The sequence below is a fragment of the Stylophora pistillata genome, chromosome 8 (assembly GCF_964205215.1).
Source record: "Stylophora pistillata chromosome 8, jaStyPist1.2, whole genome shotgun sequence".
Taxonomy (NCBI): domain Eukaryota; kingdom Metazoa; phylum Cnidaria; class Anthozoa; order Scleractinia; family Pocilloporidae; genus Stylophora; species Stylophora pistillata.
This window is the reverse complement of record NC_142526.1, coordinates 10,441,914-10,463,775: the sequence shown is the minus strand read 5'-3', so window position 1 is coordinate 10,463,775 and position 21,862 is coordinate 10,441,914. Positions and strand designations below refer to the sequence as shown.

At 36.3% G+C, this 21,862-nt stretch overlaps 2 protein-coding genes across 2 annotated transcripts; both read right to left on the bottom strand.

Moving 5' to 3' along the window:
* Window positions 1–581: 581 nt before the first annotated feature.
* Window positions 582–12,308, bottom strand: LOC111332413 (calsyntenin-1). Its single transcript, XM_022937739.2, has 8 exons — window positions 12,131–12,308; window positions 9,691–10,376; window positions 8,711–8,957; window positions 7,375–7,659; window positions 6,149–6,675; window positions 4,681–5,340; window positions 3,761–4,035; window positions 582–2,799 (listed from the first exon to the last, which is right to left on the bottom strand). The coding sequence occupies exons 1-8, from the start codon at window positions 12,207–12,209 to the stop codon at window positions 2,577–2,579; spliced, it is 2,982 nt and encodes a 993-aa protein (XP_022793474.2). The 5' UTR covers window positions 12,210–12,308; the 3' UTR covers window positions 582–2,576.
* Window positions 12,309–12,808: 500 nt separating this feature from the next.
* Window positions 12,809–21,804, bottom strand: LOC111332451 (protein LZIC). Its single transcript, XM_022937790.2, has 7 exons — window positions 21,607–21,804; window positions 19,991–20,095; window positions 18,441–18,576; window positions 18,224–18,322; window positions 17,702–17,797; window positions 16,200–16,281; window positions 12,809–15,581 (listed from the first exon to the last, which is right to left on the bottom strand). Exons 2-7 carry the CDS (start codon window positions 20,089–20,091, stop codon window positions 15,523–15,525), a joined length of 573 nt encoding a protein of 190 aa, XP_022793525.1. The 5' UTR covers window positions 20,092–20,095; window positions 21,607–21,804; the 3' UTR covers window positions 12,809–15,522.
* Between the last annotated feature and the right edge of the window lie 58 nt (window positions 21,805–21,862).

Genomic DNA, 21,862 nt, shown 5'->3' with positions numbered 1-21,862 from the left:
CTTTTTGCTTAACTTAGGTAGCTCTAGCATGATATTTTTTAGTGTTTTCGAGGGCCACTGGGTTATCAGTTGTTCATACTGTCATGTGCGACCCTTGAGAAATAAAGTCACTACTGCTACTAATTTTGTTAACATACTGGGGGATTGCTCGAAGGCTCTAACGAATCTGATTAGTGGGAGCGACATGCTTTGACGAATCTGATTGGTACGGGAAACTTAACTTGTGCAATCTGACTAGGGTAAGCAACGCTGCTTTTGACGAGTAAGACGTCTTTTTAATTTCTTTCACCTTGGATATACCTTACATCAAAATAGGCCTATGCTATAGTATCGGGCAATCTTCAAACCCAGTCATTGAAATAAACAGCAAGGACGGCCACAAAAATTCAGTTTTCTGTATAGTCGTATAAATTATAGGTGCGACAGAAATCGGGTCTTCGGGACGCCGAGTGTTTGAGAATTAAAGTCTTCGTGACGTTTAACAGGAGAATGCTCCCGACTCGTGCATGCGCATTACGGCTCGAGCAATTCCGAAGTAAGACGTTGCCACTTCTACATACGAGACAAGAGTCAGCACCAAATTTGACGTTGTATATAGCAGCAGTTTAATGATTATGTTTCCTTACAACGACGGTTGAAGCCTCAATTATATTTGTATTATTAAACCAAACCTTGCTTTGAGATCTTACCAAAATCTACTACCTTTCACTATTCATTAGCCTCTTAATATATATTTTACAATTTTGATCCATCTGACAAAAGAAATCAATCCTCACTTCCTACAAAAGTCATTACTTAATCTTTAACTAAGTCCTTACTTCTTTCACTCCCAGGATCCAATCAGTAATTCTCCCTACCCACTGCCATACTTTCGCTTTTAAATGAGCCTTGAGATGTCTTATTCCCAAAAAATGACCCTCAAGCTGTTAAAACTTGTCCGTACTCTTTCCAAGATAACTTGTTAGAATTACAAGATGTCACATGTTAATCACTTCTGGGAGTTAAAAAGTTCAAAGATATCAAGTTATTAAAACAGTTACATAACCAGCGTGATCACAACCTCTACTCAACCTCGCATAATTTTTTTCTTGATCTTTTTTAAATTTTTCCCGATACTGCATTTTCTACCAACAATTCACTCTGACATATTCCCAAAGTATGATGAATAGCTGACAAAGCACACCTAGCATAATATTGTTTCTATATACACTCAATGCATTACTGGTACATTTTAAAGTCTCATTATCAAATTCATACAAAAAAAAAAAGAAAAAAAAAGCAGTTGAACTTTATATTTAGTGGTAGTTTAGGCTCCCCCTAAGCTATCCACAAGACAACATGCCTTCATTTCTCACTCAATTCATTACCAATAATAACTAGTACAATATGAAAATCACAAAAATAATTCAAGAAATTGATTATAAGCAGGCATGGAAATCTCAATTCATTCCACCCCTAACCATTATTTTTCTCAAAACTTTTCTGAAAACCCTTTTTCTCTGACAAAATCAAATTCATAATACAAAACAAAATTGTGTTGAATAACTTGACATGATAATAAAGGAGTTTAAAAGGAGTATTAAATGAGCTTTCAGTCAACAAACTTCAACACAGCAGTTCCACAGCTGTGACAAAATTACAGAGTTCCAGGCGGTACACTTTCAAATCATAAAATTCCATGACTTTCCATGACTATTCAAGGACCATTCTGATGTTTACCAAAAGCTATAACACAAAGGTTGCTTCCAAAATAATTTAAAAACAATCATATAAAGAGGTAACTTTAAGTGTCATTTGCAAAAATATCACACTCAATGACTTCCATGACATTCTATGACTCTCTTACATTCCATGACTTTCTAGTCCTGGAAAATGATGTCGTAAAATTCATGACTTTCCAGGTTTCCATGCCTAATATGAACCCCAAATTATCAAATTATGTCATACAACACCAGTATGCACTAACAATAAAGTCTAATTGTCTAGTTAATTTTACTTTATATTTTCACTTAACTCTTTGGTTTTTTAGTTACTATAATTAGTTACTACAGTAATCATTAAAAAAAAAGGAAAATTAAAGAAGAAGAAAAAAAAAAACCACAAAGTTCTTTTTTTTTTGGCCACAAGATTACATCTCATTTTTTGTGCTCCTTGGATAAATGTGACGGGTAAACAAAGTTCAAGAAACACTACTAAAAAAAAAGCTTTCTACAAAATACCTCAAAACTAATCCCACATCACTGAAAAGAATGCAAAGGGGAAAAAAAACACAGACAAAAAATGCAAACCCAATGAACTTGGAGCAATCAGTAGAACAGCTTTAAGTTCACAAACAAAAATTTACATTTAAAGTTGTTACTGGCAAATGAATACCAACTAGTAGTCAAAGCAAAATTACCCCAAATTTTTGAAGGAAAATTGATTGAGTTTCGAGTACTAGCCATTTCTACATATCCCTCAAATTACCAAGAAAAAAGGAAGAAGAAAAAGGCAGAAATGTTAAACCAATTACCGACCACAATACTACGCTAGTAAACTTAAACAAAAACTTGGTTTCACAGATACACCACTGGCAATTACATATCAGAGTTGTCCCACTCCAACAGGCCTTTCGTTGCTGTACCTTCCTCGTCTTCAGTGTCAGACTTTTCGGTGTTATTGCCGTCTTCATTCAGGTCCAGCTCCTGGAATTTTTGCAAGGGATTCAGTGTAATGCGCACACCACTCAGACCAGTGTCATCCCAATACATCTCCTCTTTGTCGTCACCTGGTGGCACAACTTTTACAGTCTCTGGCCTCCTAATAAAATTTAAAAAATAATTCAGTTAAATCTCTCACAACAATTTTCATTTTTGAAATTTAATGGTAACCTCAACATGTTTTTAATCAAACTTGCTTTGTAGTCCACAACACAATAGTATGACAGTTATGAATGCAGAAAACAATGAGACTGCCTCAACAGAACCCATCTAAGTAATAAATTTCTAACCTCTAATCAGAACTTCAATTAGGAAACGTTCCCATGTTAACAAAGATTTAGTAATACATAGACAGGTAAAAACAAGCAATATAATATCCCGATGTTTCGGCGACTTCATGACGCCATTATCAAGGGTACTAATGAATGTTAATTTTACTTTCATTTGTACCCTTGATAATGGCGTCATGAAGTCGCTGAAACGTTGGGATATTATATCGCTTGTTTTTACCTGTCTATGTTCCCATGTTATTTGTTTTTGAGCACATCTATTAGATTCTCAAGAAACTGCAGGGAAAAGGAGGAGGATGACGAGGAGGAAATGCCAAGTTGGTTATTAGTAGATTCTAAGTTGAAAAGCTGCACAGGAAATTTTGACCCTTAACATGTTACTTAAGAAACTCAGTATGCATTGCATCTCATTCATACTCTATACATTTCTTATGATAATGACAAAGAGAACATATTGAGCAATTAACCCTTTAAATCCCAGAGATGACTATACAAACAGTTGATGAGGATACTCGAACTTATCAGGGAGAATTAACAGTCAGGTCCTCGTAGTTAAAGGGTTCAGAGCTTCTTTAATTGAAAATCATTTTCACTTTTCTCGTGAACTCAATGTTTGACAAAGTGGCAAAAATTTAAGGAGAAATTAAATGTACACAAGACTGAGACAGCCTTTGGAGCTAAACTGTAAGGGAATAATTAAGGTGAAATCACAGGGTTCGTGACACCTTTAACATTACAACATTAAAATAACTATATCAAGATTAAACTTACTGTCTGTACTTGAAGATACCAAGCACAAGAAGGAAGGCAAAAACAGCCACACTGCAAATGATAATTGCAGCCATGACCCCACTGGACAGACCACTAGATGAGGTTTTGCCCATTGCAGCTTCTACAGAAACAATGCCAGGCATCATCTCTGCCTTTTGGCTGTTTTGAGCGAACTTGATGTCGGATTTCTTGAACCCTCTGTTGGTGTGAATAGTGTTGATGTTGCGTCGCTCTGCATCACTTTTGCATTTGCCTTTTAGGGTGGACAAAGTCACCTATACAGCGAGAGAAGAAAAGAAAAACGGTCATAACACTGTTTGCTAGAGATGAAACACATTTTTAAACTTTTACTATTAATTTCTGATTGTTCCAGTAATTCCCCTCTCTAGTTGCAATACATTTCCTTGTGAGCTAGTATGAGAATTTGGTGTTAGATCAACATGGTAAATTTAAATATTCTCATTACCTGTTGCTGGATAACAGTGGCGGATCCAGGGGGTCCAGACCCCCCCTCGATCAGACCTGACACTTACAACTTTGAGACGGAAATTCTTACATCCGCAGGATCGTATATCACTTTTTAACTGGCTGATTTTTTAAATTAATGAATCCAAGTAAACGGTAAGTGGCCAAGGAATTATAACTTGCAGCTGCGACTGGTGGGAGGGGATGTGGGGGGTGTGGGGGAAAAGTAATTTGCCTCAAAAGAGTCCAATAGTCCTTTCTGAACCAAAGTTTGGACCCCCCAATCAAAAATTCCTGGATCCACCCCTGGACAATGCATGAATATTGTAAGGAGAAGTTACACATGTACAAGTCAATCACTTCTAAGACTTAAACGGTTAAGAAACCTATTTCATTACGCATTTCTACAAGAAAAGCCTTTGAAGACTCCTTAATTCTTTTTCATTAAAACTTACAGTTATCTCAAGGTGCATCATATCATCTGGGTCCAAGTTTACATACACCATCTGTCGAAGGACATCTTCGTATTCTGAAAAGTGTGCAATTCCTCGAATGACCAGCTCCTCGTTGTTGAAACTTACAGTCAGTCCCTTCTCCTTCAGGCCTTTGATTCCTGTGGGGAAGTTAAAGCTTTCTCCTTTCTTGAAGGCTGGGTTAACTTTCACCACTGCCTCATCCAAAAAGCGCACTTTGTCAATTGGAGAGTCTTCCTCATCTCTTGGACAAGCATCATAGTTGATTTCTAGTGAATCAAACACACGCAAACCTTTCTCTTTGACAACCTTTCTCTTCTCCCAGTTCAGTCCGATGTCTGCATCCAAACCTTCCACAATAATCACAGGACGTGTATTTCCTGCAACAGTAATGTCAACAGAGACGGTTGCTAGTGATTTCTCATTAAACTTGGCCTCAATGATCACTGAGCGTTTTCCTGGTGTTGGCACCATGCGCTCATTAATGTACACAAGACTCTGCAGTGTTTTGATGAAGTCACTGGGTGATCCTTCACCACTGATTGCAATGCTTCCAAAATCGATGGTTTTGGCCGAGAATTTAGGAGGAAGTGGGCCATCAACGTTCACATGTTCTTTACAGCCAACCACGCATTGCAGAACCTGAGAAAATAAGATAACATTGTTTCAGTTGAAAGCAAGATTTATGGTACAATGTACAAGGCAGGACTGTAGAGAAGGGAAAAAGGGAGCTCAATTACAGCTGAAGCACCATTAATAAACTGGTTAAAGATTGGCAGGGTCAGAAGGATCTTGTTGCTGCCCTATGTGCCACACAGGCATGATGGGCAGTAAGTAATGTAAAACAAAAAAATCACTGTGGACAATTTGGTCTGCATGCAAATTTATGGTAGACCATTTTTAAGTTTCAAAACTCTTCACTTGAACCCTGTGTTCTGCAGATGGAAAAAATTTTCAGAGAAAAATAACTGCTCCATACACTCCTAAACAGCCCAACATCAGCATTCAGATTCTATACACTGTTCTCTTTACATTTCCTGCAGTACTGACTAAGAGAATTCATTCGACAACTGAGAGTTTCTCAAATTTGCAATCATTTCCTTTGTTCTCATGTCCTATATATTTTAATAAAAGACGATATAAAGTATGGAGAAATTAGAAGCCAGTCACTCCCAAGTTCTCATTAGTAATTCTCCTTACTGTCTGTCATACAATTCTTATGACGTTAGTTTGGAGAATTTGGTATTGGATCTATTGATAATCCCCTAATTGACAATTCTTTTTTATTCTCATCACTTGTCTGCTTGATACTGTTACAGTAGTGATGATGTAAGGAGAAATTCTGTCTTGATCACTCCTGGGAGTTAAAATGGTTGAAGGGAAAAGCCCTTGCATCTCTCACTTGTACTTGAAATGGATACACAAATAGTAAACATAAACAAGGTCGTACCTGTTCATCAAGAGTGGTTTTAGGTCTGATTGCAAGTCCAGACAAATATCCGGTGAACCTGTTAGTGTAAACTCCCTCCTTGGCCAGATAACGGGCCCCAACAGTCACCTTGTTTTTCAGGTTTGAGTTGTGAAGGGTTCGGTCTGCTTCAGTTACCACTGCCGCGTAATGCTCTCCATCGACATACATCTTGGTGGCACAGCCGTCAGCAACCACCAAAATATGATGCCATTTGTTGTCAAAAATGGCTGGTTTGTACTGAAATTCTGCATTGCAGTAGACATCGCGTTCAGCGTGTATGGCCTCACGTCTGTGCACAAAAATCAGCCTGCTTCCGTATGTGGACAGAGAGAAATGTACGCGGTCAAGGCGCTCCTTATCAGTGTTAGCGACAATGGTTTGGCGACCTTTAGATTTGGCAACCTTGATCCATGTGCTGATGGTAAACTTGTCACCAATGTCATCTGGCAAGACATCTTCGGGAATTTCCACGTAGGTCTTTCCATTAAATGAAAAGCCAAGTTCATCTGAAGAGGAAAATTTGATGCAAATTAATAAGAGCACCTCCCTCCACCTTCAAATGCTGCACTCAATAACAATTCTCTATGCTGGTGGTTATCACTTCCCACAAAAAGTTCAAAACAATTTCATGTACCTGCAGGCCATAATCAATTGAAGCTCTGAGCTCAATTCTACTCAGAGTCCCCATTTGGTAAAACAAAAGCATAAATTGGTTGCCCGAAAGGAAAAAAACAAGGTAAAATTCTAGTTAACATGCCAAACTGTTTATCACACTGCCCATCTTTGGAGTTCTAATTCCACATCTTTGGAGTTTCTGATTCCTTATCTTTAGGCTTAATACTTGGGCAAGAACAGAGCATGAGGCTAAACAATGAGGCACAAATATTTTTTAATAAAAAAGATTATCATGCTTGGACTTCAGACTATACAAACTAAATCAGAGAGATGCTCTTAACATCTTGCCATATGACTGCAAAAACACAATTGGCTCAATTGAAAACTTGCAGCATTTAATTTGCAAGAGGATCATGAAGAACTTGCATGATGACAGACTGGATTTATTGCAGCATGTTAAATCATTGTTTGGGTACACAAAAATGAAAAAATCCTAAGTAAAATTAAATGTGTAAATGAATGTATGGACAAAGTAACAAACTTAATTCAGAATTGTTTAAAAGCTTTTTTCAATTCAAGGACAAATCTACCTTTTGCAGTCTTCTTTGCTATATCCTCTGTCCATTCTCTGCCAACTCCTGGTTTGGGGAGCAGATCAATAAAGTTGCTTGCACCACAGATGGTGAACATATCTGATCCTTCAAATGTTTCTCTGTCACAGCCCATGCCTGCTTTGGTTACCAGACTGACATTAGCAGAGAACTTCCCCTTCTTCTGCTTTCTTGCACACTTGTTCAAGGTGATGTCAGGGGTGACATAGACTTTTCCAGTGCACTGCTGCAAGGTCAACTCGTGTTTAGCTGGTCCAACAAATTCTGGAGATAGAATTATACATTTCAAACCAATCAGATTTTTAGAAATAAAGGTGGGTTCACAGGTACAAGTCACAACCACTTCTGGCTTGGACTGCAAGAATCAGACAGCTTGAAGTTCATGACTAGTTTGAACCAGAACTTTCTGAAGCACAACGCAGCTGATTATGGAGATTTAATTATTTAAGGGGATAAGTTTTTTGAGAAACTGTGGTGTTGCTTTTGTGGGAGGTCTTTTAAGATAGTTAGCTATTATCAACTGAGTAATTAAAAGTAAATTGGCCATAATGAAGAACCTCTTAGGCTAACATCTCAAGCATTAGCCCTTAATCAGAGCAAATGCTCTGAATGCTCCTCTTTGCTCTGACAAATACTCTTTGCAAATGATCTTCACTCTGACAAAGAACTAATAATCACAAATGCCAGCTTTAGAATTTCATCCTGACAGCCAAGTTACATCACCGACTCAGTCGACAATACCAAATTATCTTGGTCAATAAATAGCTTGTTTCATGATTTTGCATCTCTTCGTATTTACGAAATCTTGATCAGGTGGCATGATGGAATGATTGTGCATCACTATCCCACACAATTCCATACTCTGTTCCTGGTTTGCTTTGGTTCCCTGTCATTGGTGAATCCAAAACTTGTTATCACTCAAAATAAAAATTTTTTTCCTTGAGAATACCAAACATGTCATAAATAATAATTGAATGCTAAAACCACAGGTCACTGCCTATAGGCACATTTCAACTGCTTCTCTTGCATGTGTAATTAACACTGAATTGTACTCCTACATTTTTCCAAAACAAGCTTAATTTTCTTAAATTTCATATCCTTGTCTTAAATGTAACTTTTGTTAACCTATAGATCAAAACAAATTGTTGCATTAAATTTATTTCATTAATTCTTGAGAAAAACTCCATATATAATGGTCTAGACTTGGTTTATCAATTATTAAAGGAAAATTGAAAAATTTCTCAATTTACAAAGAAACTGAGTTTACCCACCAATCAAGTTACAAACATCAACATCCTCTAAAACCAAAACTTACCTTCGTCACAGGGTGGTTCTAACGTCACCACAGAGATGGCTACTTTTGCACTGCTTTTAGACATTTGTCCACCGCAGTCAACAGCATCCACTTGAAACTCGTACAAATCATAGGCATCTCGTCCTAAAGGCTGATCGATGCTGATTACACCGTCATCACTGACTTTGAATGGAAGATTGAAGCCTTCTATAACATACTTACAAACTCTACCACTTATGATACCTATGTCTTTATCTTCAGCAAAGACCTGACAAATTGGAAAAAGCAGATTTATGTTACATGCTAAAAAAATTACAAGATACATTTAATTTATCAATTATAAAGTTATTCAAAAGAATCTTTTTCAAGGAGAGATATACACGAATGTTTGTAAACACAAATGACAAACCAAAAACTCATCAGTTATTTACAGTTCACTGTAAGGAAGTGGACTGCATTAATTTTATCAGAACTGGGGGAAAAATCCCAAAAGTGGTTGTAGGTTAGAGGACTCAAAATCATTTTGTGAAAAGCATTTTTCTGAAAAATATTTTGTTGCACAATCTGTCTTTACTTCAAAACTGTTTCATCAGAAAATATATAGACTGCAAATACCACTAATTAATACACTCAAGTTCAAGAAATAACACAAGGTTGCCAAAACTTTGTATCTACAAAAACTTACATTTCCCTAACATTAAAAGCCTTGGTAAATTATGTCAGTTCTATGATGGGGCATTTACTTCACTTTTTGGATAAGATGGGTACCAGTTTGGAGGAGGAGAGGGGGAGAGAACTGACTCCTAACTTTGGCTGATACACATGTAGGAGGGGTGCTCTATCCCAAAAGGTCTTAATACCAAATTAAGACTGATTTAAGTAGGCTTTGAGAATTGAAAGACAGTGTGACACCAGAAACAACTACTTGGAACTCATCCTCATAACAATTGCCATCATTAAAAATACTGGATATATTGTCACAAAGATAAATATACACAAACCTGAGTGATGTTGGAGTATGTCTTTCCACGAGCAATCTTAGCCTGGTAAGTGTCTGGCGTAAAATGAGGTCCAAACTCATTGACATCATCAACTTGACATTCTAAGCTGATTGGAAAGGAGGACTTTGAAGGCTTTCCATTATCCCAGGCAATGATATCAAAGAAGTAGTCTGTGATATCTTCAGCATCCATGTTTTTAGTTGCTCTTCCCTTGACATTCCCTTTGTCATCCACAGTGAACACAAATGGAAGACCAGTCTCCACAATTGTCACATTGTATATCTTTCCTGCTTCTCCACTGTCGCTGTCCAGAATCCTCATGGGTGGATTAAACCTCATTTCTCGCGTATTCTCAATAATGTCACAACTGTAATTCTCAAATTCAAACTGTGGTGCATGTTTGTTCATGTTAAGAATTTCAAAGTGGATTTTGGTGTGGGCAATGCATTTTCCATTTCCAGCTTCTGCCGTCACATTCAACAGATAGGATCTTGCTTGGTCATAGTTCAGTCTCTTCACCAGCCAAACATGTCCTTTTTCATCAATCTTGAAAGGTGTATCCGGCTGAGCAATATTATACTTGACTGGCCCTTCACAGCCAACTGCTCTGATGTGCATCACAGTTTTGTTGACAGCATGGTATTCTGTGATAGCACGGGCATATTCTGCTTGGATAAAATCAAATCCTGTAGATAATACAACAGAAATTACTGATATAAATTTCAAGACTACAGCATAGGAAGAACAAGAGTGTTGACATCAGCACATTCATACTTCACAAAAGCATGTCACAGTCAATTTGTATTTGTCTAAATGACATTTAAGCAGTTTTAACTTGATTTTTTTCCCTTAATCTGCTACGTGCCATCATTATCCAAGTTATTTGGGGTAAATTCAATATAAAACTGATTAAATTTAAACCAATGGCACATGAAAATGGCTTGAGGACGTCTCAGAAGTTAAGGAATTGAAGCTTCAACCTTCTGCTAAGACGGATAAAAAACAATACGTGTTCAGAAATTATTTAACAGCGGTTTTTAGGTCCATAATATATAAACATGGTAAAATATAAAGGATATTGATTGTCAAGTGATTGGAAAACCAGAATCAAACGCCAACATATTTAAAAACACATAATCCTGGTTAAAAAAAAAAAAACAGCGACAAGAAGACAATCTTGCCCAGATGTCGGCGCTATTTTCGACTCGACAAGAAGTATCCAAATCGCAGAAATTCTGTTAGTGACGACTAATCAAAATGTAATTGTGAAGATATCAAAGAAATCAGGCATGAAATTTTACTGTTTCCTTCAAACTCTGTAACTTTCTTCGAAACAGAAAAGAGATAATATATTTAGGAATTTTACGGTGATGGAAATGGATATGCAAACTACCAGAACTGTCACATTGTGAAGACAAAAATCTATCTGCATGTGGGCTCTGCCGAAATGTTAAAAATAAGAAAAGTATAAAACAGCAAAACAGCGTAGTATGGTTCAATTTATGACAAAAAAGCAACAAATTCACCACCAGACTGAGTGTAAATTGAGTCGGAACTCGATCGAGCGTAAAAAGAATTCAAGGTGCAAGGTAATTAGTTTACAGTTGTGCGCGCAAATATTATACAGATATGTCTAAATCGAGTTCCCAAACCACAGTTTCCAACCAGATTTTTTAAAATGTACATCTTCAATGCTTGTCAACATTGAGGAGCCTACAACGATTTCTGGAGGATTGGATGCGTTAAAATCTGCTTTCACGCATTCTTGATTACTCAAGTAATGTTCAAGTCGCAAAGACGACGAAGATTCGAAGAGGATATATGTTCGCTGACAAAGCAGTTCTTCACTAAATCCACCGCTAATATTTCACATAAAGCGACTAGATGCTACATGAAAACAGACACAAAGTGAAAAGATTGCAGCTAAGATATGACATGGTTCGCTGGAAAAGCAAATGATTCGAAAATAATGAACTCTAGCAATTTGTAAGCAATATGCATGGCGTGGAGTTGACATCTTTGAAAGTCGCAAACAAAACTTTTCGGTATATCAGATCAACATTTAGCAGAAAGAAGAATAAAAATGCTTGTCGTTGAGTGCTTCGTGGGAGATGAAAGAAAAATTTGCATTAAAAGAACGTGGAAAGTGCAATATAGATCTCGAGATATGGAGAAACCCACTACGTACAAAATAATTTAAATACGGCAACCCCATTGCGATTAAAACGAAAAAAATACCTAAAACAACCCTTGGTTACATCAACTAAATTATTTTCCTCAGGTAAAGAATGTCGAACGATCCAAAATCACGTATTTCGCGCAGAAAGGTACAGAATAGTCGAGTTATTCGCTTTTAGCAACATGCGGTTTAAGGGGAACTCACTGTCATAAATCGCCAACGCGCATTCGAATTTCACAAATAACTTCTCTTCAAACTCACCGCGTTCCCCGAACTCCAGGCCGCGGCAATACGCTGCTAAAACGCCGAAGAAACACAAAATAGTCGTTTGCAGCGACATGGGCAGCCCTTTGGTGGTCCTTTCGTGAAATCTGAGAAGAACCGTCGATACAAAACCTTCTTCTTGAATGTGTAATCCAATACTCGGGTACTTCTTCGCTAAGCCAAAGAAACTTGACGTCACTGATCACATGTGTTCACACCCGCTAAGTGAAAAAAAAAATTATCATAAAGACAATAAACGTTGTGGGTTTGAAAACAAAAGCCGCTCGCCTTGAAAGAGACGCCACCTCGAAGCTAAAATTGGATTTGCATGCATTCAAAATGACTTGTTAGCTGGAGGTATCTTTTATGAGGGAGATGAAATTCCACGAATGCTACACCACCTTTATATCACCGGCTGAAAAAGAAAAACCCCTTAAATTGAATTATTCTGAACTATGGCTGGGTTTATATTCACAACCGGATAAATAAAGAATATTTCAACTTGGTTACATAATTAATGCTAGCTGTCAGATTTAATTTTGTCTCAACTATTCCCCAGGTTGATAACAATTTGAAAATTTGGCTTTCAATATCGAATTTCACTTGTTTTTATCACAGAAAAAAAACTAAACACGCTTTGTAACAAAAAAAACAAAAAAACAATGGGAACAGCTGTAAGGATTTAGAACGTTTTATTCACCATAAAACCAATGATAGGGAGAAATAAGGGCAAAGCTTTCTGGCAAATGTATTTAAAAACAATCTTTTGACACAACTTATCTAGAAATATTACATTGTGTTCCAAAAATTCTGTTCTGCCCACATCAATAAATATTCACAATTGCCTTTCACTTCCGCCCTAAAAATTCTCCATTTCATAATATTACATTGTGTTCCAAAAATTCCACCAAACCTGCATCAATAAATATCCACAATTGCTTTACTTTCCATTGAAAAATTTGCTTGATCACCCATGAATGATTGGAGGATTATTACAAATGTACCGAAATAACCAGTGCAATATCAGGTGCTCCTTAACACAAAGTGTATCAAAAAAGGAATATTTACGGCAGAGAGAGTAGTGGCAATGTGTAATCATGCATAACAACAAGGGAGGGGTGGTTGGGGGAATGCCCCTAAATATTCCCAACATGCACCTTTTACCTTCCTCTTTTCCTGGGCCTCTTTAATTCTTTAGCCCCCTCCCCCCCAGATCCGAACACTAACTCTCTACTCTTGCCATTGCACATACCCTCATAAATTAGTGACAAGAATAGGCCATTTTACAGTTGTGTACTTAGTTGCCAAGCCTTTGATTCAGAGTGAGGCTAAAGATGACCTTGTTGTGATAGAGACCTGTATCTAGTTAGCATGACAACAAAGTGATTTACATTTGAAAGGCAGCAAGGTTTGTATCATAACAAGGTCATCTCTAGCCTCACTCCCATTCAAAGGCTTGGCAACCAAGCACAACTGTAAAATGGACTATTTGCTATTAGATCAAGATAACAAATTCTACCTGATAAGTTTGAGTATTCTTATTTCCTCTTTGGTGGATAATGTATAGAGTTTATGGGGAGTTAAAGCATTAATAGTCAAAATGTAATCTGACTGGCTACAGGAATCTTCTTTTAAGTGCATCTATAATGCAGGGTGAAATTTTTTTTTGATAGTTTAGTAGTAAATACAGAACATTAAAAAGCTTCTGAATTTGATATCAAAGAACCGTCTGTTATTGAAATTGAAGACATTTACGAGGGGGGAACAAGTTCTACAAGTTGCAAAAGCTTGTAAAAAAAGGAAACCTAAAAGAACCTTTTAAAGTGGATTGAGGCATGAAGATCCCTTGGAGTAATGCACTGTTTAATATTTTCAGTAGCAACTGACAACATCAATCATTTAGAGTGAGCAAGTTGTTTGACATCCTTTGTCACAACATGCCTCTAGGCTCTCTAGCAACAGTCCCTTGTAGGAAAGGTGTCCCTTCACATAGAGGCCAAACTCTGGATATCCTATACAATCTTAACTGAATTCATTTTTCACAACATTTGCTGTTTAGTGCTAACATGATAAATCAAATCGACCATGGTCTAGTGTGGTCTGCACATTAATCTACAATGCTATTTGCCATCACTGTGGTCAAAATCTTGTGTTCATTTATCAACAACAGCAAAAAACAATATGCACAGTTTAATTATGGCCTTCATTGCTGCAGTCAGGTTGGGAAACTTTGTGGGGATTCCAGCCTGTGTAAAATCAATTTTAAGTGCTGCAAGTATGTCATCATTATAGTCATTAGAACCTTGGGTTAAATACAAATTCATGTGGTGATAAAGTTCTACTGTGTGCTGGCTGGCAAATTGAATTTCTTAAGCCACGACCACACTTTTTATCAGTTAAATAATTTACTGAGAAAAGTAAAGTTTTAAATTACTTAGCATTGACTTAAAATTTATAGACTTTACTCAATTAGTTCTCCGAGAATCCTGACTGCTTAAAAAATGGAGTCTATGGCCTTGTTTTCAACAATGGCACCAGCATAAACACAAGCTCAAGTACAAGGATCAGAATTTTTTCTTTTTCTTTTGCCATTGCTTGTCAACATTTGTTTTTACTTGGCATATCTACCTTATGTGTGCATTTGTGCTTAGGGGTGTGCTTGCATCCTTTGTAAAAACCAGGCTTAAAGGTTTACTGGAGCAATGACAGTCACTGAACACCTGTGCACCTACTCCTCCCCTAATCTAAAATCAACCCTAACTTGTTACCAATTGACTGTTGTTGGGTTAGGGGGGAGGGGTAAGTAAACTGGTGCTATGATGCTGAAATTGATCTGGTGCACCATTAATTCTAGGTTTTCATTTGATAACTCAGTAATCTCATGATAAAAATTATTTACATGAAAAAAATTAACTCTTCCTCTCTTTCCTTACAATACTTCTTCAATAACTGGCATTTGAGAAATTGTAAGAATATCCTGCTGGCAGAGGCGTTTATTTGTTAACTTCCCCTACGGTCCACGTAAAAATAAAGTCCTCTGCGCTCAGCCTGTTAAATCTTCTTCGAGCATGCGCCTAGGAATTATCCAAGTTTGTGGATAATCTGATATGCAAAACCGGTCAGAACCTGTTTTAGCTATGCAAGACTGAGTACTACTGGGAACTAATTTGTTTCTAAGCAACAGGCCGTGCATGCTTGAAGAAGATTCAACAGGCCGAGTGCAGAGGACTTTATTTTTACGTGGACCGTACGGAAAGTTAACAAATAAATGCCTCTGCCAGCAAGGTATTGTAAGAAAGACTGGTAAGAAATTGTTTGCATGTTTCCACTCCGCCTTAAAGACAGCAGTTCAAATCATGCTGAACAAAATACAAAAACCAAGACTCCATTCACTTCTGTGCATCTTCTACTTGTGACCCAGCAACCTTAAGTAGCTTGTCACCAGTTCCTAAAAAGAAGAAAAATCAATCATACTGTCAGAACTAGTTAACACTTTTTTCACCCCCAGAAAATTAACTGTGTTAACATAGCCAGATAAACAAATGGTAAGAAAAGAGAAACGGATTGCCACAACAACATTGTCTTAACACATCATCCAATTCTCCTAACTGACCAACAAAGAAGTATAAGGAAGCTAAAGAGCATGTAAAATAACTTTTAAAAGTTGTCCTTTGTTCTTTACTATAACTGTACATTTATTTGTTTCTCTGCCTTTTTTGTTACAAATGCCAAAAATTTTAAGAGTAGTTATTAATTAAGAATTTGATTAATGTAAACACTGTTAGGCACTGTAAGTTTCTGTTTTGTAGTGTTTAATTTTTTCTTCTTCTGCTTTACGATTGCTTAGTTATGTGACTATTGTTAACAATGTGAGTAATTATTGTAAAAAACATACATAATGTGTGGTAGGGCATAAATAACTTAATTCTGTACATGTGTGTGTGTTTAATTTTTATAAGTGAGGTGCAATGAAAATAAAAAAATAAAAATTTGATTAATCGATTCTCATTATATGACAAATTATATTTTAGCAGATAATAATCATTTTAAGAAAAATCTACTTTACCCATTTTCTCTGAAACTTTCTCAAATGAGCTTAATGCTGCATTTGTATTCTCAGCCAGAAATTCAGCTTCTTGAGGCTTAAGCTGAAAAAAAAGTAAGAGTACAAACAAAATTTTGAGGAGAATTGCATCAATGAATAAAATCTCACATTCTGATTGGTTAACAAAGTGAGGTATTTAGCATGGAATTGCAAGTTGAAAACAAGGCTAAGTGTATACATAACAACTATAAGTAACACTGTTTTCCTTTTTTTCTTATGTGAATTCAACTTTGTGATTCAAGGAATATCCATTACTTAACTACTGAATTCTGCGTTAAATTGCACTTGAAAACCAATAGCGCACTCATTGCTTCACCATTCTTGTGATACTGATTTTCATGTGCAATTCAATGTGGAATTCCCTTGTGAAGTAGTGAATTTTCCTAAAAAAATTGATGAATATTAGGCCTTGACTTAAAGGTAGTTACCAGTATATGTATTTCTAAGATGGTTTGCAAAGGTGAGAATTCCCATATATGAATCAGGTGAATTTTACCCAATGATGTCCATGCCCTTTGCTATTAAAACTTTGACACCCTACCATGGGCATTCATATTCTCCAGCTGTCCTTTACAATTCCTATGGCACTGCCAAGGAGAATTTTTTTGACCACCAAGAGCTTCTTAAATCGACCTTGACATCTCCACAAATAATGCCATAGATGAGTACAAATATCAAGTGGTATCTGTACTCCAGAGAACCAGTTAGAAAGGTTTTCTCACATTGTACAAGAGAAGAATTGGATTGAAGTTAGGAAAAACAAAATGGTAGATGATTTGAATCATATTTTTGACGACGAAGAGTCATAATGGCTCGCAAATATAGATCCAAGTTTATTAGATGAATTGAACAAAGAAAAACAGCTAGGTGACCAGGAAGTTTCTTGATGTATTGAAGAAAATAGAAACAGTAACATGAAAATGCACCAATTCTGTTCTGCTTTGCATACTTCTGTCACACACTCCCCGTAAATAAATATCTGCAAAATTCACCTGCACTGAAATAACAATTTGGCATTTAGGATGATAAATAACTTGGTAGAAGTATAATAAGATAAATATATCAAGCTGAAAGGTGATGAGAAAAAAGAAACTCATTCGCTAGAGGATAACATTTGATTGTACACCAAGTTCTTAGTACTTACACTAATTAACGTATAGCAGACAGTATGGAGAATTTGCTGTAAAGATCTTGGAAGTGAAAGGGTTAAACCTTTTCATTCTAACATCAATACTGACAATCTCCCCACTGCTCACTTAATATTTTCTATGGTACTGTATAACAAGGAGAATTTCTTTGACAATCAGGAGCTTCTTATTTAATTAAATTGGTGATCATTTCCTTTATTCTGATCCATGACCTTTACACTTGATACAAGGGTGATTATACTGCAAGGAGAAATTCCTCTCACTTCAGTCACACTAAGGGGTTAAAGTTTCAAGTTGAACTGATCATGATGATACCTGCTCTCCAAGTTTCTTCAGGGCTGTTAGAATCTCGACTGCTTGTTGTGTGTATGCTGCTTGACTAAGGTGACCAGTTTTGAGATCTCTTTGCATCTAAAGGAAAGAACATTAGGCTCACTGATTATCTGCTCTGGACGCAACAATCTGAGCCAAAATCTCGCCACACAGATTTAATTTTCTTTGATATATTTTTTTGTCTTATTCATTAGTGTAAATAATTGTCATTGCCTTAAAAGTTTTTTTTTTAATCACAATTCAGTTTATTCTTGTTTTCTGTCTGTATAGTTTATTTGATCTACATTTATATTTTTTTTTTGCCAATTCATTCTTGGCATCATACTGTGTAATTGTGTACTTGTCAGTTTTTGTAAATTTATTTGGCTTCTTTTTCCGTAAAGATTTGTATAAGATAATAGAATTTCTTCAGCGGGTTTGCAGTTTTGGAGGATTTTTTTTTTCACAGTTTTGCAGTTTCTGATGGACCCCAATGCCCCCCACATCAAGCCTGTATGTTTTCACCTCTGCAAGTCTCTGCCTTAGTTGACCGGGTTGTTTCTTTGCAAACAAACGAATGACCTCTGGAGTCTTGAAAGCCTCACTAATAGCTGCTTGAATTGCCTGAAAATTGAAGGTAAAAATGGTCATTAGCAAGAATGTTTTTCTTTTAGTCAATCTCTGGACATAATATTCCACAAGAAATGGGTGAGAGTTGAAAGATCTAGATAAAAAATTTTACCAATTGCATACTGCTTATTTCATCCACTAATGTCACATTTCCAGCTGCAAATTTTTCCAAGGTTTCCTTGAATTCTTTTAGTTGTTCCACTGTTTCTTTTTTAGTTTCTTCATATTCATCCTCGTCTAAGTCTTCCCTTCATAAAAAAGAGAATCAATTTATTAATTTGTTACAATCCTAACAAAGAATTTAAACCTAAAATCGTCACATACCTTGGTATGTCAGTGAGTCAGTGAGTTAGTCAATCTCTCAGTCTGTTAGCTAACACTTTAGAGCCCAGCATCAGGATACAATTTCTCCTTACTATTCTCTGTACATTCCCATGGTAATGATGGGAAAGTTTGTCTATTAATGAAGAGCTTTCTTAAGTTGGTGATCATTTCCTTCATTCTCATAACCATGATATTTTATTCTGTAGTGATACTGTGAGGAAAAATTTCGTGTTATAGTCACTACTACATTGACTTTATTATTTTTTTTTTTAAATTAAAGAAATAAAGGCTTTTGTAGCCTGCAGTTAGCAAAGCTATTCTGGGCGGGCTACCTAAACAGACACTGTATAGGCTCTCACACATACACACACATACACACACACACACACACACACACACACACACACACACACACACGCAACAATGAAATAAATAAATAAATGAGCAAATAAAAATTAAATAATAAATAATAGTAGTGATAATCATGTTAAAGGTTTTAACATACTACTCCAGGTTTAAGAGCCAGTTAGCTAGCAATTGGATCAGTTAAGACCCAGCCAAACAGCCAGCCTCTTGGTAACTCAGTCAGTCAATCAGTCAGCCAGCTGGCTAGTAAGTCAATCAGTTAGTCAGCCAGCACTCAGCCAATCAGCTAGTGTGACATTAACCCTTTACACCCTTACATCAGTGTGCATATTCTCCATACTGTTCTCTATACATTTCCTAAGGTGACAACAAGGAGAACTTGTTTATCAATCAAGAGCGCCTTTAGTTGATCATTTCCTTTATTCTTTTGACCTTAAAAGTACGTGTGATTCAGGAGGGATTTTTTATGGAGAAATTAAATGCCAGTCACTCTTAGAGATCAAAGGATAACAGAATGAATAGCAAATAGCAAATTAAATAAAAGGTGTGAGATCTGCCGTAGAAAGACATGAAATGTGCCATACAAAGCATTTTGGCTCATTTATTACCTTCGGTTGAGCATACAGGGTGTAAATGCTAAAAGGACTGTAGTATACGTGTTTCGCATTGTTAAATATCATAAATTTTTTAAGCTTCTTTTCTATCCCTGTAATTCAGTTTTTTAGCTGCTATGGTGATTAAAAACCAGCTTTTATTATCATTAGAAGTTATCAGAGTCACCTGAAAAGCTGTTTGACAAACAAAGTTCTACTTGACTTTTAAGTTTTGTTTTGGTATCATTTACACTGTGACTGAAGAAGTTATCAGTTCCAGTTGATCACTGACAACTAATACTTGCTTAAGATAAAAATTTTGTACATTGTGTTTGAACCAACTCAAAAAGAAAGGCGTCAAATAAACAAAAACACTTACTTGCATTCCTCCAAATCAGACAGCTGGGCAACCAGGCGATCAAGCTGTTCTTCGAGATTCTGCTTTAATTTCTGAGTCTCTGTTTGCCCTCTAGATGTCATATTCCTGAAAAGAGTCAAGAAATCTCTTGCAGTGTATGTTTAGAAATAATCCATAGATAACATCAAAATGCAGTTAAAACAAAAAAGTGGCACAAGAGGCCCAGCCAAGTGTGTTTACTGACGTTCTCATCATATCATGATGTTTTCTACACAACCTTAAAGCAAAACCATGATGATGACGGTAATGAGAATGTGGCAAAACAAAAGATCTAATGTGCAAAACATTAACTTGGCACATGCATTTTAAAACTTTAAACATTTCTTAGCCATGCTTTGGTTCTGTCCTCGTGTACCGGTTCACAAGAGCCAATACAAAAGACCAAACAATACACTATAGCTAACCGATGACTCCTAAACAAAGAAAGAACAATGGTAATTCCCTTGTGAACCGGTACACCAGGACAGAACCCATGCTTTGCAAAACAACAGCATGAAATAAACAACTTTTGAGTGGTCTGAAAATGAAAATCAAAACAGAAAATTATTTAAGTTTCCATTTTGAGTTCAATACTGCTTCCATGATGAAGTAAAAATGTTAAATGATAAGAAGGTAAACACTTCCAGTCATTTACAAAATTCTATCCAAAAAATATAAATTCATTTTTTAGATTGATATCTTTCTCTGCATTGCCATCCGGACTGCCTAACCCTGTTACTATACAGACCTATGGCAACATGGAGTCTATTCGCTTTAGATGAGAAAAAGCAAAACGTTGTTAATGGCGATATTACCAGCGTCTGCATGTCCTCCGATAGATCATAAATAATAACCAATCAAATGTAATATGCATTATTATTGAGCTCACCGTGCATCTGTTCAATAATAATTCAAAATGTGGTCAAAAAAACAAAGTGGCATACGAGGTGTAGCGTAAGTAAAGGAAAAACGTAAATAGAAAAAGATCTCACACAAAACATGCAACAGTATTTGCAACGAGTGTGTTGTAACTAACGAAAGAATTTTTAATTAGATTTCGGATGTTAAAATGATTTTCAGTTTCGAAAAAAAACTTTTTGATTTAAACTGTTTTAAAGCAATGCATTTCCTTCTCTTTAGGAAGTAAAAAGAAGAATTTCTTTGCCAAAGCACATATCGTTTGCAGACTATAATAGGCAGTTTCTAAAAATATCCCAGGGAGAAAAAGCCTAGTTGAACAAAATTTCATAGCTGCGTACAAGCTCCACGTTAACATGTGCCAACACATTCGCCAGAAAATAAATAATAAGCTTTGTTGTCCGCACATACGAAAACCTATCATATAAAGCCACAAAAGCAACAACCCTACTAAAAACTAAGAAGGTAAAAAGTTATGCTGTCTTCAATTCAGTAGAGAACATGTAAAATTAAAACCGCCTGCTATTGTGCAACAACAAATGCTCCTCTGTCTGTACAGTGCTATTCAGATTTTGTACATGACTTAAATAATTGAGAGAAATATGAAAGAGAAAATTATTGAGGCTTTTGTTACCAAAATCGCCTTGTACATGGCAAGGCAATTTATGAATCAAATTTACCTTGATCTTGCCAAAACAGCGTTTCAAACACTAAATCCCAGTCCACCGACGAAAGGCGCGAAATCACTGATGATCACAACAAAAGATTATCAGACCATAAAGGAAGCACAAAAATCTGCAGTATTTTTTTCTCTTACGAAATTATCCCAACCAGAGACAATATTGCAAGGGTTACGAAATTCTCTCGAATTATCTATCGAATTTTTGCCGCAGTATGCAAGAGTTTTGATTGGCAGTGAGGTCATTTCCGTCACAC